Source organism: Electrona antarctica, assembly GCF_951216825.1.
Source record: "Electrona antarctica genome assembly, chromosome: 5".
In the NCBI taxonomy this organism is placed as follows: domain Eukaryota; kingdom Metazoa; phylum Chordata; class Actinopteri; order Myctophiformes; family Myctophidae; genus Electrona; species Electrona antarctica.
In genome coordinates, this window is record NC_136810.1 from 39470804 (window position 1) to 39489146 (window position 18343).

General features: G+C 43.1%; 1 protein-coding gene across 1 annotated transcript in view; it reads right to left on the reverse strand.

Annotated features, from left to right (window-relative positions):
* The window catches only part of shank3a (SH3 and multiple ankyrin repeat domains 3a), a gene marked incomplete at both ends in the record, with an annotated part of 322930 nt that overhangs the window by 160197 nt on the left and 144390 nt on the right, over nt 1-18343 (reverse strand). Inside the window, one exon of the mRNA XM_079500504.1 lies at nt 17205-17321. Coding sequence (XP_079356630.1) covers nt 17205-17321 — 117 coding nt within the window. The remainder of the gene's footprint in view (nt 1-17204; nt 17322-18343) is intronic.

Sequence of the window (18343 nt, forward strand, 5' to 3'; positions counted from 1 at the left end):
GGCTTCTCTGATGACACACCAGGACTTCCTGTGCAAGTGAAAGATTGAGACAACAGCTAGTGCCCTCTACTGATGCAATTTGTAAATGAAATATGTGTGCCATCTCTCACTTTGATGATGTGGCCTATAGGCCTAGGGGCAGTGGTTCTCAACCTTTTTTTTTATTCCAAGGTCCCCCATAACTCTCATAGATACAGACCAATCAAAGGGTTTATTTGGAACCCTATCAAGGAACTCAAACAAGGTGGGTTATCATGCACACCCCCAGAAATACACTTTTAATCAGTGTTTCCTGATTGGAAAAAGGGTGCTGAAAATGCTGAGCTATGTTAAAAAGTTGCCGTAGCATGCCGTAGCATCGCTCCGATATGTGGGCATAGAAAGGGTGCAGCTACCCCGTAGAGGTGGAGATATCCATAACCTCCTCCTGAGAAGGGAGGCTTATTGGACCTACACCCTCCGCACACTACAACCCCATGGACTAAATGAGGACTATGAGTTATCTGCCTTCCTGTAAACCCTGTAATAGTGAGCAAGGACTTTGCAATCAGATTCCCCTGTGTGAACTGTATGTTGATCTTTCATTTTATTTTGCCGGTTTATCTTGCTGTTTTATTTCTCCTCTTGAGATGCATGTAATACTTATCTGGACGTGTCAGTTTCCTGGGTTCATCCACTTCAATTCGTCCGAGAGTCATTGAGTGATGTATCTTCAATGTGAACCTTTATTTATCAGAGCCCGTATACGTCCTCTTTGATATTGTTCTGACCAACACTATTTTGGAGCAGATTGCCCAAACTGTAAACTACTTTTGGTACCAAAAGCTTTTTTTTTTTTAAATCTTAAAAACAAAAAATATTGCAAAATCTCTAATGTATTTAAAATATTTAAAATATTTATAAAATATATAAAAAATATTAAATCAGTCTGCAACAAACTAAAAACCAACAAGTTCTCTTGAAACTGTTTTTTGTTTTTGAAACTGTTGTACTATTGTAAATGATGGTGGTTATTCATATGTATTGTCATGTCACTTATTGGTGTTTGTAAATTACCTACCCAGTCAACATCAGTCACGTGACTGACCTAGATCAGGGTTCCCCAATTAATTTTCCTCGAGGGCCATATTTTGACTAGGGTACCAGGCTGGGGGCCGAGTCCGCACGCGTGAGGTCGAGGTCTTGCCCTGAAAATTCATTTTCAGGGCAGGACCCCATTTGAAAAGGATGCCCAGTTTGACATGCATAGGCTACTGACCCCCATTTAATGCCATTTATATCTGGGACCCCCCCCAAAGAAATTCTTCCGCGGGCCGCAAGGGGGCGCTCCGCGGGCCGCAAATGGCCCGCGGGCCGCCTATTGGGGAACCCTGACCTAGATAAAAGGGAGGTTGTCACATACTAACAATTATCACCTGATGAAGGCCGCCTGCGGTCGAAACGTCGTGTCTTATATTATGGTGTTTCAATAAAAAGAAAACACCATTGGAGCAATCCTGTGTCCTCTTCTTTTCACTGTACTTGCCTTGGTCCGGCACCAGCCAGGAACCATGGCTGAGGGAAGTAGGGGTGCTGGGGGGGCTGTAGCACCCCCTCCCCCCAGGCACAGCCCCCCCTCGAACAGGAGGGGAAGAAAAAAAAAAGATAAATAAATATGCTGTATCACAGTATTGGCACCTTATCCTGGTGAATTGCCTGTGTCAGTTCGTTCATATAACTTGCGTGTGGAGAGGGAAAGTAAAGGCCACGTTTGCGAGTGAAAATGCGCTAAAATGCGCGTGCATGATGCGCGTGCACGCGCATTTTTGCGGCGCGCGCTACGCGCGCGCACCCCCTACTAGACGCTCAGCCCCTGCGAGTGTAAAGTACTTCCCGCGGGCCTGCCAGGAACTGGATGTGCGCAAAGCCACCTGCTTTTTAAACTATGTTAAAAAGTTGTCCCATCTACCATTGTTAGATAGGTCTAGATATTCAGATAAGTGCAATATTGGCGATATAGTGAAAATAGATTTTCCGATAATGATGGCACTAATTTGCATAAAAATGGTAGATGGGACATTTCGACAACTCAGTCAGTGATAGATCTTCATTATGCACACAGACTTTGATTCGATTGTTTTCAATTAAAAGAACACCCAGTTTCAACTTGATCTGGGTCTGGTCCACAAGATTCGATACACCACCAAGATACCCATGTACCTGTCTAGATACTTCCTTAATGTTAACGAAGTCCACACCCATGTACAACCCAGATTCGGCACAAACAAGGGACTAAATTATTTTCGCTCCTATGCCACCAAAATGTGGAACGCCCTACCAACAGTCATTAAGACATGCGAATCCCTTGACTCCTTCAAAACCGCTCTCAAAGGGCACCTACGGACGGCTGCAATTCGAAACTGGCCCCCGTAAAATCTGAATCCCCCCACCCCCTTTTTCACTCACTGTTATTATGTTTCTTTTCCCTTTTTACCTCCATTATGATGAATTCCTGTACTGTTCTTTGTCTATATAGAAGTGTCTATTTGTACGTCTCTAAATGTTTTGATGAATTGAACATGGTGGACCCTCTTGTAAACAAGTGTAATGCTTAGTTGGGTCGTCCACTCACAGTTAACAGCCTTTGTATTGAGTTTGTGCTTGAAATGTACTGTAATTCTGCAAACTGTTCAAATCAATCAATCAATCTTCATTATAATAAAGTACTATAGACGAATAACAGTTTAAGTCCAAATTTTATTCTGACCCCTCCACGAAAAGGCCTCGTTGTCCTGACATCATTTATACAATATGGATAATTAGTGTGGACTTAAACTGCTATTCGTCTATAGTACTCAAGGATACATAGATAGGTTAACAGCAGGTGTTAACAGGTCTGATGAACATTGCATGATTGGTCTTTCCTGTGGTACAGTCCGATAATAACGCTTAACACCCATATACATAAATACCTACGGCTAATAGCCTATAGCTAAATGTTAATTCCCCCTACAGTATGCAGATATACACAGTACACACACAGGCCCACCGAATACAGACACAAACATACACACATGCATGCGATGCGGCGTGGCGTGTTGTTCTTCCTCGCCCCATTATTAACCCTATCCCTGACCCTATAACCCTAACCCTGACCACATATGCGACGCCACGTAGTCGGAGTAATGGGATGCCGGCACGCACACACCTATTTCTGATGAGGTTACTGGGCAGAATGATCAACGTTTCCACAGTGTTTGGAGCTGTGTGAGGAGCTAAACGTGGCTATTGAGCAGTGAGCACACATTAGTGAAATGAATATTAGGGAATTAACAAGCATGCTAATTCAAGCAGGTGTGCGTGGGTGTGGGTGGGTGGGGTGTTTTCCCCTCCATTAGGCTGTTTAACAGGGTGACATGTGCATTTATAGCGGAATTGTGTGTATTGAAGAATAAATTCCACTACAGACTGTGGAACAGGGGCTGACCAGCTGCCCCATATACCGGCTACCGAATGGTGATCGCGGCTTAATTGACGATGACACACTGGACTGGCTTGCTGCTACAGAGCTGAAGGTCAAAGGTCATACAGTACGACAAAATGTTGGAGGAAAGAGATACCTGGGCAAAATAAATGGGGGAGGTGTGTTTGTGTGTGTGTTTGATTGATTGATTGATTGAAGTATCTATTAACAGTTTGCAGAATTACAGTACATTTCAAGCACAACTCAATACAAAAAACTGTTAACTGTGAGTGGACGACCCAATAAAGCACTACACTTGTTTACAAGAGGGTCCACCTTGTTCAATTCATCATAACATTTAGAGACATACAAATATACACTTCTATATAGCCAAAAAGATCTCACCTGTACACGTGTGAACTTTGTGAAGTGAGGGGCGCTAATATATTAAAGTCTAACTCATGTTGATTAGGTGATGTAATGGTGATATAAAACAAACGGTGCCAACACACACATTAAATGCCATTAACAATAAAGAGACAATATGACGTAATGAGGGACAATATGACGTACATTTTCCCTTCATTGTCAATGGCATTTTTAAAACAAACATTGAACTAAAAACAAACATTAAACCTGTATATAGGAAATCATCATCATAAAGGAGGTAAAAAGGGAAAAGAAAACCTATATATGCTGAGGGGAAAAAAGGGTGGGTGGGGGATTCAGATTTTACGGGGGCCAGTTTAGAATTGCAGCCATCTGTAGGTGCCCTTTGAGAGCGGTTTTGAAGGAGTCAAGGGATTCGCATGTCTTAATGACCGTTGGAAGGGCGTTCCACATTGTGGTGGCATAGGAAAAAAAAAAATTTTGTCCCTTGTTTGTGCCAAAACTGGGTTGCACATGGTGTTTTTAGCTCCCTCTGGTGTTGTGGGTGTGGACTTCGTTGACATTAAGGACGTTTTTAGACAGGTACATGGGTATCTTGGTGGTGTATCGAATCTTGTGGACCAGACCCATTGCAAGATGCTGTACTCTGTCGTCAACCCTAAGCCATACCAGCCTGTCAAAGTAGGCAGGGGTGAGGGGCGAGGTAGGTTCGGGGAGTGAGTGTATTTTTTATTCATATTCTCCTATGTTCAGCGACATAAAATAAACAAACAAATATTAGAAGGACAATATCAGTCAGTAGAAACAAGGACGGGTGTTCTCAATGAATCTATCATGGTTAAGATGGAGTTTTAAGTTACAAACAAATTAGAAAGTGAAATATCCCGAGTTTAAATGGTTAATCACAATTATTTGAGTGACAATTAAATGTCATCATCGTGACAAGCCTAGTGTGCACTACATTGTCTATAATATTACTACTGTAGACAGTAACTGATAGACTAATTAGAGAGCCAGAGTTTCAAGCTACTGCACCAGACAGCGTAATATTATTGGGCCGTGCCTCCTGGTACTGTACTTGATCATCTTGTGAAGTAGAACATTATTGATGTAACATTGCTACAGTACATGCAATAACATTATTGTCTGCCATTCAATGCTGCTACATCAAACAGTTGCAAGTACTTTTCCACTATGTAAGTATATTTGCTTTGTTGTACCAACAATGCCACTATCATAGGATGAAAGCTTTATGCTGCAATATACTGTAACACCTCATCTAAAAAACACATTATCAACGCAAATAAATACACATTACAGATTCTAATCAATGTCTACCCACACAATGTTCACTATTATGTAAGCGCATGCATCCAACAAATGTACAGTACATGCTTTTCTTTTTCTTTTTTCTTTTCTTTTTTTTGGGGGGGGTAGATGCAATGACACACATCATCTGATGATAATGGCAAATTCTGCAATTAGTAGACTACTTGGCCGATACTCAGCCCAAGGTTACCAAATAAATCGGCACTGTACTTTTCAGCAAGTCACAAGACACGTTTTTTGACCCCCACCCCAAAAAATGTAATAAAAATAAAAATAGAAATAAACAAACAAATATGCAAATATTTGCATATCGATGATACCATATGCGGACTATTTGCAAGTAATTTGCTATGTGCAATTAAAAGAAAAAGTAGATTCTATCTTATTCCCATTCCATCGGTATGCAACTGGAACAGTGCTGAGTCAGCAGCAGTGCATGGGCTTCACACTGCCCGCACGTGCCTCTCAGGGCTCAAGCGCTCTGCCGACAGGCGACGGCACGCCTGCCTTGGAAAATCAAGATTCAACTAATCCGTTGTTTGCCGACAGCCTTTACATCTTTCACATACACTCCTTTGTCTACCATGATGTCTTGAAGTGTATTCACTGTTACTGACTGTACATGCATCAAGTCTACAGAAACACTTTTACTCTTCCGAATTATGGTGTGAAAAGGCATTCAAATGAGTTAGAATCACACCCGTGTGAACTTTGTGAAGTGAGGGGCGCTCTTATCACCATACAGCATCTCATTTCGGCCAATCACAATTTGCGTCCTCACTTTTCCGTCTTCACTTTTCTGTCCTCACTTTACGTTTACAGCCAATCAAATCATCGCTACGGAGTGCTCAGCCAATAAAATCATCGCTGTATGGGGTACATACAAACACACAAAGCTGGGCATAGCACCCCTCAAAAAGCTTATTGTAAATGATTGGTGTTGATGTACAACACTGATGTAGATCCTGTACTGTGCTGACTTAAATAGTGGTTTTGCAGCATTGAGAATCATGATAATGTAGACAGAGTTGCATGGGGAGATCTTTAATAGATGTGGATCATGGACTTCATGTGAACAGCCTATGATGTCAGTCATCTTTGACATACCTATGGCTCCAAATGTGATCAATGTCTTAGCCCGGTCTGAGCCCCATTGACTTCCATAAATTAAATTAAGGTTAAATATTTAAAAACCATATGTGACAAATTAGTTGAAGTACACTGGCAGGGTGCATTCAATGCTTAGCGTTAATCAGTCCAGTCATTTGCGAGATTAGCTCTGGACACACACACAGACTGACCCTCTAAAAGATGGCTAGCGCCTCCCGCAAAGCATGGTGTCAGCATATAAAAAATCGTTGCATAATCAGATGTGGTAAACAGTCCTTTTTATGCATGCATTACACGTAATTCACACCACAAGCAGCGAGTGAAATTCTGCAGTGCAGGTCCGAGTGCCGCAGGGTTAGGGGTTCAGAGTCTTGCTCAAGGAGACATCGACACTAACTCTGGGGGAGCCCGGGTTCCAGCCACTCTACCCCTGAGCCACCACCGCCGAACATCTTGAGAAACGGTTTAATTGATACCAAGGTACCTATTTCATTGTCTAATGTCCTATGTTTGTGCACATGTTTTATATTTGTTTTCTATTTCAATTATATATAAAATATTGAGCCGGCCAACTCAGTGACTTACATCTGGTCTCATTATTTACCCCTCTGGCTCCAGTAGACGAACCTAACTAGTCCAACGTCTAACCCTTCATTGTAATTTGGTAACTGTTCTACACTACCTATACGACACAGGTGTTACATGCACTGTGAGCTTGTAGATCTGCTATTTTTGAAAAATCGTGAAAATGTGGCGCAAATCTTTGAATATATATTGTCACAGTGAACATTTTAACTCATATCTTTGCTTCTGGGGGTCCCTGAAACAACACATTTTCAGATGGGTCAGCGGCCAATTACATCTATAATTTTGGGGTCCTTGACATGAAATATTTTGAGAATCACTGACAGAAACAGGTTTTTCAGAAAACCTTCATGATTTAGAAGACATTTTGTATAGAATCTGGTCTCAGTCCTAAATGGGTTAAGTAATAATGTTAATTGAAGGAAAGATATAACAGCGCATAAGTACAGACACTCGCAGTTGTTCAATGTTAATGAATTCTACTGTACAACTGCTAGTTTAACGCTTTATCAATATTCACTTTTCATTAGTGTGCATGTCAATGTCAGACCACAGTGTGGTTCTGGATGGCTGATGCTCTATCTCGCCGCTCTACGGTAGCGGTAAAGTTGAAAATATTGCTCTGATACTCATACTGTACTGGTCTTTGATGACTTCTTAGATGAAATCTGTCAATTAAGACGTGAGTTTGAAAATGACGTGTAAGAGCATGGCCACACATGCTTTATATGCATTGTTGTAGCCAACGCAAGCAGAGGCTTCCCATTTCCCAAGTTGTCTTGCGGGTTGTGGGCATTCCTCGTCAGAGCCGGCAATGTGCAACAGGGTTCTTCACCCTTTTGATAACATAATAATAGTGGTTCTCAAACCGTTTTATGTCAAGGATCCCCAAAAGTCCAGCAGCAGACAGGCTTCTTTTGGTTAAAGTGAGAAAGAGTCAGAGTACTTCCTTAGCATAGAGCAAGACAGCTGCTCGCTTTCTGCGCCATCTCACAACGCCACGGACCGCCTCACGGAACCTAGCACCGCACAGCCCTGTCCGGCTGTCCTCCAACCTCAATCGGCCCTGCATTACACACGCCAAACATTCTAACAATCATCTTAATTAAATTAATTTGCGACAAAAAAAACCATCTCCCTGCAAATCACGTGTCACCAGTGTCACCAGTGAAATGCATGTTGGGACGGACACAGATTACACACTGAACATCATTTGCTGTTCATATATTCAGAACGGGTAAGGACTAGTATACCAAATTTCCCACCCGTCCAGCGTCCACCTCGACTGCCGGACTATGCATTTAGCCGCAGACCCCATTTGAAAATATGTTGTGCCAGGGACCCACATAAACAATTTTGTTGTTGTTGTTGTTGTTGTTGTTGTTGGATTAGATTTAGTATTCTGCTGTCCATAATATAAATGGGGAGACAATAGTGGTGAGAGACGAGTGAAACCTACAGTATGGTATGATCTGAATAGCCACTCTTAAATACATTCTCTCAATGGGATAACGACTAGCGTGAAATAATAGTTAAAGTAAACTGTTCATTTTGCTGGGGAACCCCTGGAACCCCCTCAAGGACCCTTGGAGAACCACTGCCCTAAACGATATGCTGATTAGTGAGATCACGCTACAGGAGTAGTAGATAGAGCTAAACTAAATAAAGCTGTGGTGTTGAGGGTCTCCCTAATGAGGTCCTTATACAACTCCAATATGTTGAATAATTTACATTGCCTATGTTTCAAACATGCTTTCAGAATGGTATTATTGTCTCCACCAGGCCGAAAGCATGGGGAGAGAGTATATGTTTTTCCCTCTCCGGTATTTCATATTCCATCCTAATTGGCTAACATTGGCTTCCAAAGTTTGCAGGATTGGCCCGTTTTGAACAAAAATCATGAACGCAGCGTGCAATTTACGTGAAATCTTTCACGCACTTTCCTACTAGGCTGGGGATTAAATCCCCCCCTTTTCACATTGGCCTGTTATAGCGACACCAACAGGTGGATTTTTGCAAAACACATATTTTGAACAAAATGCCTGAAAGGGATGCACACGCAGATTAAACACCAACGGACCGACATGCGGAAACAATGGTCGGACATGCGGTCGGACATGCGGTCGAATGTGCGCTGCTCCCGTGCTTGCGGTTAGGGTTAGGTTAGGGTTTGAGGTAGGTTGTCGGTCTAATGACAGTCGGACCAATAGTATGTCTAAACTAAAGCCTGCACCCACCTCAAATCATCCAATTTGCCATCAAAGGCGTAAGAAGAAATGGCACCCTTTTCACATTGGCTTATTAAAGCGCCACCGGGAGGCCACAATAACCTGACGTGCCCTGGTGGAGACCTGTGCCCCGAGGGGCACTTTTTCTATACAAGCCAAGGAGGATGATGGTTTGCGTGCGTGCGTGCGTGCGTGCGTGCGTGCGTGCGTGCGTGCGTGCGTGCGTGCGTGCGTGCGTGCGTGCGTGCGTGCGTGTTCGTCTACCAGTCCAGGGCTAATTTTGCAACCTGCTGGACCGATCAGTGCTACAGTTCTTGCACGCTGCCGGTAGACCAAGAAAGCGCCTTCACATATTTGCGTCCCATGTTTACTTTCCCTTAAAATAATGGAAGTCAGGCCTGAAATCCGACCCAAATATGCAGCCATAGTCATATGCACGAAGTCATAGACACATCATAAACCCTGACACACGGCAAGATGTGCAGACCATTGTTTACAATTTCTACAGCCTCACTGGAGGTGTCAATGTGATGTGGCTCAGACCAGAATGAAGTGTGATTAGTGTCATTAGATGACTGATGTCAGAATCAGACTTTATTGTCACACTTTAAAAATATTTATACAGTAAAAGAAGGGTGGAATTCATTTGCCGTGTAGCCTAGTGCTCCTCAGACTTACAGTTCATTAATAAAATCACACCCGTGTGAAGTGAGGGGCGCTCTCATCATCATTCATCATCATCATACATCATCTCATTCCGGCCAATCACAATTTGCGGCCTCACCTTCGTCTTCAATATTTGTGCTACACAAACACTCAAAGCTGGCCATTCATTGTCAATGGCATGCAATGTTTGTGTTACACAAACACTCAGAGCTGGCCAATCATTGTCAATGCCATGGCATTCAATGTTTGTGTTAAGACAATGTTTGTGTTTACACAAACCCTCAAAAGCTGGACAAAAAACAAACTAGAAAAAGTCTCCACCAGGAGGCAAAATGGCAAAATGTTTAGGAGCAATATAAACGTGTGTGTGTGTGTGTGTGTGTGTGTGTGTGTGTGCGTGTGCGCGTGCGTACATGCGTGCGTGTGTGTGACGTGGCTTGGCCTGTTGTAGCGCCACCATGAGGCTGATTTGAAAACTGTCAAGTGGCATTTCTTCCAAAGCCTAGTGGGAATATGCATGCACAGTTTCACCACAATCGGACGCTGCGTTGAGTAGTTGTGGCGATTTGTACAAAACGGGTACAAAGCGGGCTACTCCTGAAAAGTTTAGAAGCCAATCGTAGCCAATGAGGGTGGATTATGAGAAATCAAACAAACCCGTCTTGATCACATGACTATGGAGAGCATGTGTACCGATTTGCGTGAAATTTGGATAAAATCTGAAGGAGTAATAGAAAATGTGTTTTACATATGTCGGCCTCCTGGTGGCGCTATAAAGAGCAGATGTGAAACATTCCAGGCAAAAGTTTTTCCTTGGCCTCTAGGGAGTTGGCATAAAAAGTTATCCACAGATCCGTGCAGTTAGAGGTAAAAACACTTTTCTGCCAGTTATAGCACCACCATGAGGCTGAGTTGAAAATGTTCATGTGGCATTTCTTCCTCGGCCTAGTGGGAATGTGCGTGCACAATTTCACGGAAATCACACGATGTGTTCATGATTTGCAGCATTTTGTTTGAAACTGAGCACTCCTGCTTGCTTTGGAAGCCAATCTTAGCCAATCAGGATGGAGTCTGAGAAATCTGAAAGACCCGTTTCGTTGAATGGCTCTACAGAGACTGTGTACCAATTTGCGTGATGTTTGGACAAAATCTGTAGGCGTACTGTCCAAAAACTTGTTTTGCACAAAGCGGCCTCCTGGTGGCGCTATAACAGGCCGTTCTGGAAATTTTGGGGCAGAGGTTCATCGTTGGTATCCAGGGAGTGTGTGTGCAAAATTTGGCATCGACCGGGTTAACAGTGCCGGAGATTAGCTGATCACAGACGGACGGACGGACACACGGACGGACGGACGGACGGAGTGCAAAACATACTCTCTCCCCATGCCTTCGGCCTGGTGGAGACAACTACAGTATATCACTGTCATAGACTGGCCATGAAGCTGCAGGAGCCATATGGGAGGCACACTGTCATTAAACCCTGTCTTGTTCTAGCTGTAATTTTATGTGAATTAATTGTCAAATTAGTCAGTTAGTTTTGCAAACACACCGTCTGCATGCTCCCATGTTCATCTGTCTGCAAATGAATCATTTGTGCTAAATGTCAGCTCGTTGCATCTGGTGCCTCTGATTCATTCTGTAATTGACATATCCGCCAAACTTGCTACACACATAGCAGAGTAGGAAGGAAATTGTCACAGTATGAGGCTCTGTGGCGTCATTCAAAGCCTGAACCTGTGCTGTGAACCATGAATTAAATAGCTCACATGTCCTTGGAATGAGTTTGGACGCGCACAGCCCGACAACCGCACACACACGCTGCAAATAGCTGCATCTCCTCCTCCTGTCCTGTCTGTCTCTATGACTGTGGTCCATCCGTGACACTGTGACCATGCACGTACTATATTAGATTGCCTCGCTGCAGGCGTATATCTATTCTACGTCCGAGCATAGACATGGTGACGCCCTGCCTGCCTCTGATTGGCCTACCGACACTACAGAATGCCGCTGGTCTCACCAGACTGTCCTCCGTCCGAGGTGGGAAATAATACAAGTACAAGAGAATGACAGCTTGGCACGCACGACAGTAACATGTAACTTTTATTTTTGTAGAAGATGCAAACTTTGCTTTGATTGAATGAGTGATTGAATGAACACGTATGTATTATTTGATTTGGGTGTGTTCTAAATTAAAGTGTTAGTGTTGATTATCGAATATTAATCTAATTATAGTAAACTAATACTATTAAAAAAGATAAAGATCAAGGGAAAAGAGACCTTTTTACAGTACAATAATGTTTCAAGTTTACACTGTAAACTGTACACTGTACACACTGTACACACACAAAATAAACGGCATAAACAATATATCAGTTTGCCTCTTCTACAAAACATAAAAGTTACTGTCGCGAGTGCCAAGCTGTCATTCTCTTGTATTATATCGTATTATTTATTTATTTCCCACCACAGAGTAACCTCTTGGCAGACTATCCAGCATATAGCTATCCACCTCGGAGGAAAGTCTGGTGAGGCCGAAAGTGTCGGTAGGCCAATCAGAGGCAGGCGGGGCGTTACCATGTCTATGCTCGGATGTAGAATAGATATACGCTCGCTGCAGTGGCTGGGCTGTCAAGTGTCAATTATATGAATGCGCAGCCTAAACCTTAATGTAACCTATGTGGTACTGGCTGTATGCCAGCCTAAACCTTAATGTAACCTATGTGGTACTGGCTGTATGCCAGCCTAAACCTTAATGTAACCTATGTGGTACTGGCTGTATGGTTTACCTATCAGCCTAAACCTTAATGTAACCTATGTGGTACTGGCTGTATGGTTTACCTATCAGCCTAAACCTTAATGTAACCTATGTGGTACTGGCTGTATGGTTTACCTATCAGCCTAAACCTTAATGTAACCTATGTGGTACTGGCTGTATGGTTTACCTATCTCCGATGCGGTCCCCACTTGCGCTGGCACGGCACATTTGGCATTCGAGCGACGCGTCGGGTTTATCTTTAAACGAGGACGAGACGAGGAGATTGCACATACCGTAACTCCAGAAAGACATGGGCCTGCTGTAGATTAGGCTACAGTAGGGCGTAGGCTACCCATGTTGGGAGACTTGACTCTCCAGCTGCAGCAGTCCACTCTGCACAACTCTCCAACGTCCCTCCAAGTCATGAAAATATTCCAGCACAGGCAGCGCAAATCCTCGCATGTACTGTATGCGCTCATGCAAAACACTGTTTAAATGGCTTAAGCATCTACTGTAACTTGCAACATTGTTTTTAATTGCGCAATTTTAATTGCTTGTACACTTATCCTACCAGTTTCATATGACATGCCTTTACAAAATATATTTTTTTCACATGTATAATATGTATTAGTTTTATATACATTTTAGAAGTGTGCTTCGTGCAACTCAAGCTCTTCTCCTCTCCTCCAGCTCTCCTGTTCCACTGCCTGCTTGTTGCCTGCCTGCCGCCTGCCCTGCCTGCTGTCAGTCTCCATGTTTGTTTTCCTTGCCACCTTCCCCATTCTACAATTCACTATATTGTGAATAAATATCGTAAACTTGCTCCTGTGTTTGGCTCTGCTTTTGGGTTCAACTTTCTGCAAACCACGACATAAATGTAACTTTGCAACAGATTAGCACACCTGAGTGAGCACATATGACCACTTACTGGGAGGCCTAAACCTCGCTTGCACACGTGTGCATATGTACTGCCTGTCTGAAATAGGGAGATGAATGGAGGCCTGAGACCCTCAACAGCTGTCCCTTTGCCAATTAAGGAAGTTAATTAGAGAGCAAAACATCCATCTTCCTGTATATCTCTGATGTCTTCGTTTATAAACCACTCCAGCAGGCTAGTCTGCCTTATTTGGCTGCATGTAAAATCACTGTGTTAATTAGGCTCATGAGAGAGTAAAAATGGACACAAATTGATAAGTGTCTCAGAGTTAAACATCGAGGATTTTAGGAGAGAAGCACAGAGCGAGTTAAGTCTAATGTGTGACAGTAATGACGATGCAGGTCATTCATGTTTGAATAGTATGATGGATGGCTCCTCTCACAGCTCTTGCTTGCCTAGACATCCAGAGATTCATTGTTACACGTTTACAATAGAATGAGCAAACGGTGCACGCTCTCTTCTAAATTAGACTGCGGGTCGTCTCGGGCAATATTCCAATACAGCAATGAGAGCTTGCCACTGTACAAACAGTGCTCCTGACACCGATGACATGAAGTGAGGGACTGATAATATAGACTGTGAATAATCTAACGCAGTGGTTCTTTTATATATATATATATATATAATATATATATAATATATATATATATATATAGATTTGTTTTTAATAATTTTGTATCCCACGACTTTGTACCCCATTTTTTCACCCAGTGTCAATTATCTAATGTAATCCTGGGCTCTACACTCCCTCTCCACCTACCTGCTTACCTGGGGAGAGCCGAGAGTCCAAGCCGCTTTTTTCACCTGACAGTGGGGAGTTTCCCCGATTGGATGTAGCACGTGGAAGGAGCACGTTATTCCAACCAGTTCCTTTCCCCTCCATCAGGCGCCCCGGCTGGCCAGGGGGAGGCAGTTTAGAGACCAGGATTACTGCATGTTTTTTGACTGGGAGAACATGCAAACTCCACACAGAAAGGCCCTTTCGCCAACCCCGCCTTGGGTATGGGGCTGGGCACTGATGACGTGGAGGAGAGAACACGCTCCCAGCGCCCACAGCGTTCCCCGCGGGAATCGAACCCAGGACCTTCTAGTTGTGAGGCGACAGTGCTACCGACTACGCCCCCCTCGAGCTTGTGGATTATAAACCATACAAATCTTCATGGGAGTCCCCACCCAGTACAAAATATTTTCAGATGAGGGTCTGACGCCAAATACATATAAATGTAGGGGTCCATGACGTGAAAAACTGATCGAACATAATGTGTTGGAAAATGCAAAAAACATAACCTCAGTAGGTCATGTGCTGGATAAAAAAAGAGTACATATAAGGATAATAATACTGGAATTAAAGCTCTCTTTATTTGTGACATTCCTCTGGCCCGAGGAAGACAAACCCTATATATACTGCACAGTAGCTGATCCTTCAATTTGTCATAGTTCACGCTAAATCAACACACATGACACTCCACAAGAGGCTTTCTAAATTGTAGATGGAGAGTTACAGAAAAGCCATAAAGCTGCCGTTTACTAATGCACTGCATACACTATACAGTACATTTAAGTTTGAATATTTCTTATCGTTGCCGACAGGAGGAAAACCTTGTACAGTATGTCCAACATTGGTACTTTTCCGAAAATGGAAAAAATGGAAAAAATGTGCTCCAATGGATCACAGCTCACAAGCTCTTGTTAATTCTTTTCATTGGCATACCACTTGTAAAAGCCACAGACACACTTGAGCTTGTAGATCGGGTACTGTTGTGTGACACTATAGTTTGACGAAGCAGGGTATTCATTTACGTAAAAACATAAAATGTTTAAATATGGAGATGGACAAGGTTTCATAGGTCTACCCGACAGCACTGTTGCTGAATGAGACAAAACAGGCAGCTGCTGAAGTGACTATACAGTTGGAGGCCATCGATATTGTCCTTTTCTTTTTGCTGAGGTTTGCGTGATCTGCGCAAAAGGACAGTTAACCCATTTTGGGCGGGAACCCCTTTTGGTGTTTTAAACATTATGTTATAATTTAGCTATTGAAAAATAGCAGATCTACAAGCTCATAGCGCGCCACTCGGTGGCGCGCTATGAGCTTGTAGGTCTGCTATTTTTGAAAAATCGTGAAAATATTTATTTCAGAAAACTGGAGGATTTAGAAGGATTTTTTTTTAATTTTGAGGTCAGGCCTAAATGGGTCAAATGATAAGGGACAATATCGGTGGCACCCAACTGTACACTGTACTATCCCTCAACTTGTTGCTGTCCTTTTCATCCCCTCCCCCCTCTCTATACATCTCTCTCTCGTGCTGTATTCCTATGCTGTCTGTTTTGGGAAGTGGACATTGTGATGGCTGTGGTCACGTGTGTGCTACAGTGTATACAGTATATTAAGTATTGATGTCTTGCTCCCTAGACCCCTGCTGACAAGTGCACAAACACACTGCAACCATACCGTGTACACACACACACACACACACACACACACACACACACACACACACACACACACACACACACACACACACACACACACACACACACACACACACACACACACACACACACACACACACACACACACACGTGCACACTTGCATATTTTACATGTTACATAATACATGAGAGAAGAGAGAGACATCATAGAGAGACATGAAGGGAACAGAAGAGAAGGCTCATTTAATGTTCATGAACTGTACTCTACTTTAACGACCTACCAAAGCATCAGTGAGCGTACAGTAGTTCTCTCCACAACAACGTTATCCTGCTCTCTGTTTCTCCTCCTCCACCGAACCACAACCCAAACCACTATAGAACAGCACACTGAGAGGGGCATGTCTCAGGGATTCTGGGCTGTAGCAATTCCTCTGCTCACTTTCAACAGAGTAGCTGTCAACCTTAGCTTAATTATAATAAGTACTATTGACCAGTGCCACACCTGTGATGATTATTTTTTTATGTATATGATGTATTACCTTGTTTTTGTTCTTGCTTACTGCAAGTTGCTCTGGATTAAGAGTGTCTGCTAACTGCAGAAATTGTAAATTGTAATTGTAAATTGTAAATGAAGCACTTGAAATGAGCTAAATATTACACTAAACTAAATATTCAAATCCTCCTCAACAGAGGGTGTATTTCCAGTGATCAATGTTTGTTTATGTACAACATACGGCCGAGAGAGAGAGAGAGAGAGAGAGAGAGAGAGAGAGAGAGAGAGAGAGAGAGACAGAGAGAGAGAGAGAGAGAGAGAGATTAACACCTGCCACCAGGTGGTTTATTATGCATTCAGACTCTAAAATGAACTAATATAATACGGTGGATGCTGGCAACCAAAACACCAGACAGCAATACGAGTAGCCTATAACAATGCTTTGGCAATAAAACAGTCAAGTTGAAGTTGACACCATTATTAGTGAAATGCTACCATAACAGCACCATAAGCTCTACTGTACAGTATATGCCCAAGCTCCACTTTCAATCATTCTCTCAAGAGGCTCCGTCCTAATACAGTGCACTTAGTAATCTGATGAGTGATGGGCCCAATTGAAACTGACACACACACACACACACACACACACACACACACACACACACACACACACACACACACACACACACACACACACACACACACACACACACACACACACACACACACACACACACACAGCATGTAGTCAGTCATACGACATAAAAGTGTACATGAACAATGCAAATCCACGCCATAAGAGAGAGCATCATATCTACATCATGCACAGAACTCATTACCTGGTTGTAGAGAGCACAGACGTGCAGGGCGGTGTTTCCAGATGCATTCTGGGCGCTCATATCTGCTCCGTAGAACAGAAGGTGCTCCAGGTGCTGCACGTGGCCGTGGCGACATGCCTGTGGGAGAGACAGACTTTTATATAGTGTCTGTCTGTCTGTCTGTCTGTCTGTCTGTCTGTCTGTCTGTCTGTTGCATTGTCAATTACAGTGGTTTTCAACCAACGGTCTGGGGACCACCAGTTGTCCTTGAGGTGAGGGGGTTCCAGGTGGTCCCCAGCTAAATGATGGACTTGGAACCAAATGGACCCTTGGAGAACTCTATCTCTTGAGAGTGTAAAATGAATGTTACGTAGACAGAACTAGAATTGCATTTTATGTCATAGTTTCATGATATAGATACTCCACTGTTACGTTCTTTGCTTACGCATGTTTCATGATAACTAGTTTTTATATGTGATGTATGCCATGCTTTTTGTTATTGATTAATGTAAATCGCTCTGGATTAAGAGCGTCTGCTAAATGCCTAAATTGTAATTGTAAATTGAGAGTGTAAAATGAAACCAAATTAAGCCCTAACCACACCAAAGGGTCAAGACGGTTTTAGCGTTGTCCCATGTCTTGTTGCACGTTGACCCACGTTGACCCTAGTGATTCAACGCATGGAATTCAATGGCCCAAACCGTGTTAACTCCTTGCAACCGTTTGGACCCAAGGAGTTGCATGGGTTGGTGACCCTTTGGTGTGGTTAGGGCTTTACGGGTCCATTCCCAGCAAGCACGGTCAGGACCTCGACAAATTAGTGACGTCTCGATTGTGGCCAGATCAAGTGAAACCAAGACTAGTCAGATCTGGCCCAGAATATCACCTGATTTCAACCAACTTAAATTTTATCCACTAAGACAGACGTCCCTGGATGAATCAGAGAGTGTCCGATCGAAGCTATATTATTTAATCTGGTGAAGACGTCCCGGAAATGACGTAAAGATCATCCCCATATGGGCTGTGATCTGGCCTAGTCCTGAACGTCACCGGAGTCACTGGAGGACGTCATCATAACGTTATCATGACGTAATTTGGCTTGCTGGGTTTGGTTTGATTTTACCCTCTCAAGAGTTAGAGTTCTAAATTATCGCTAAATA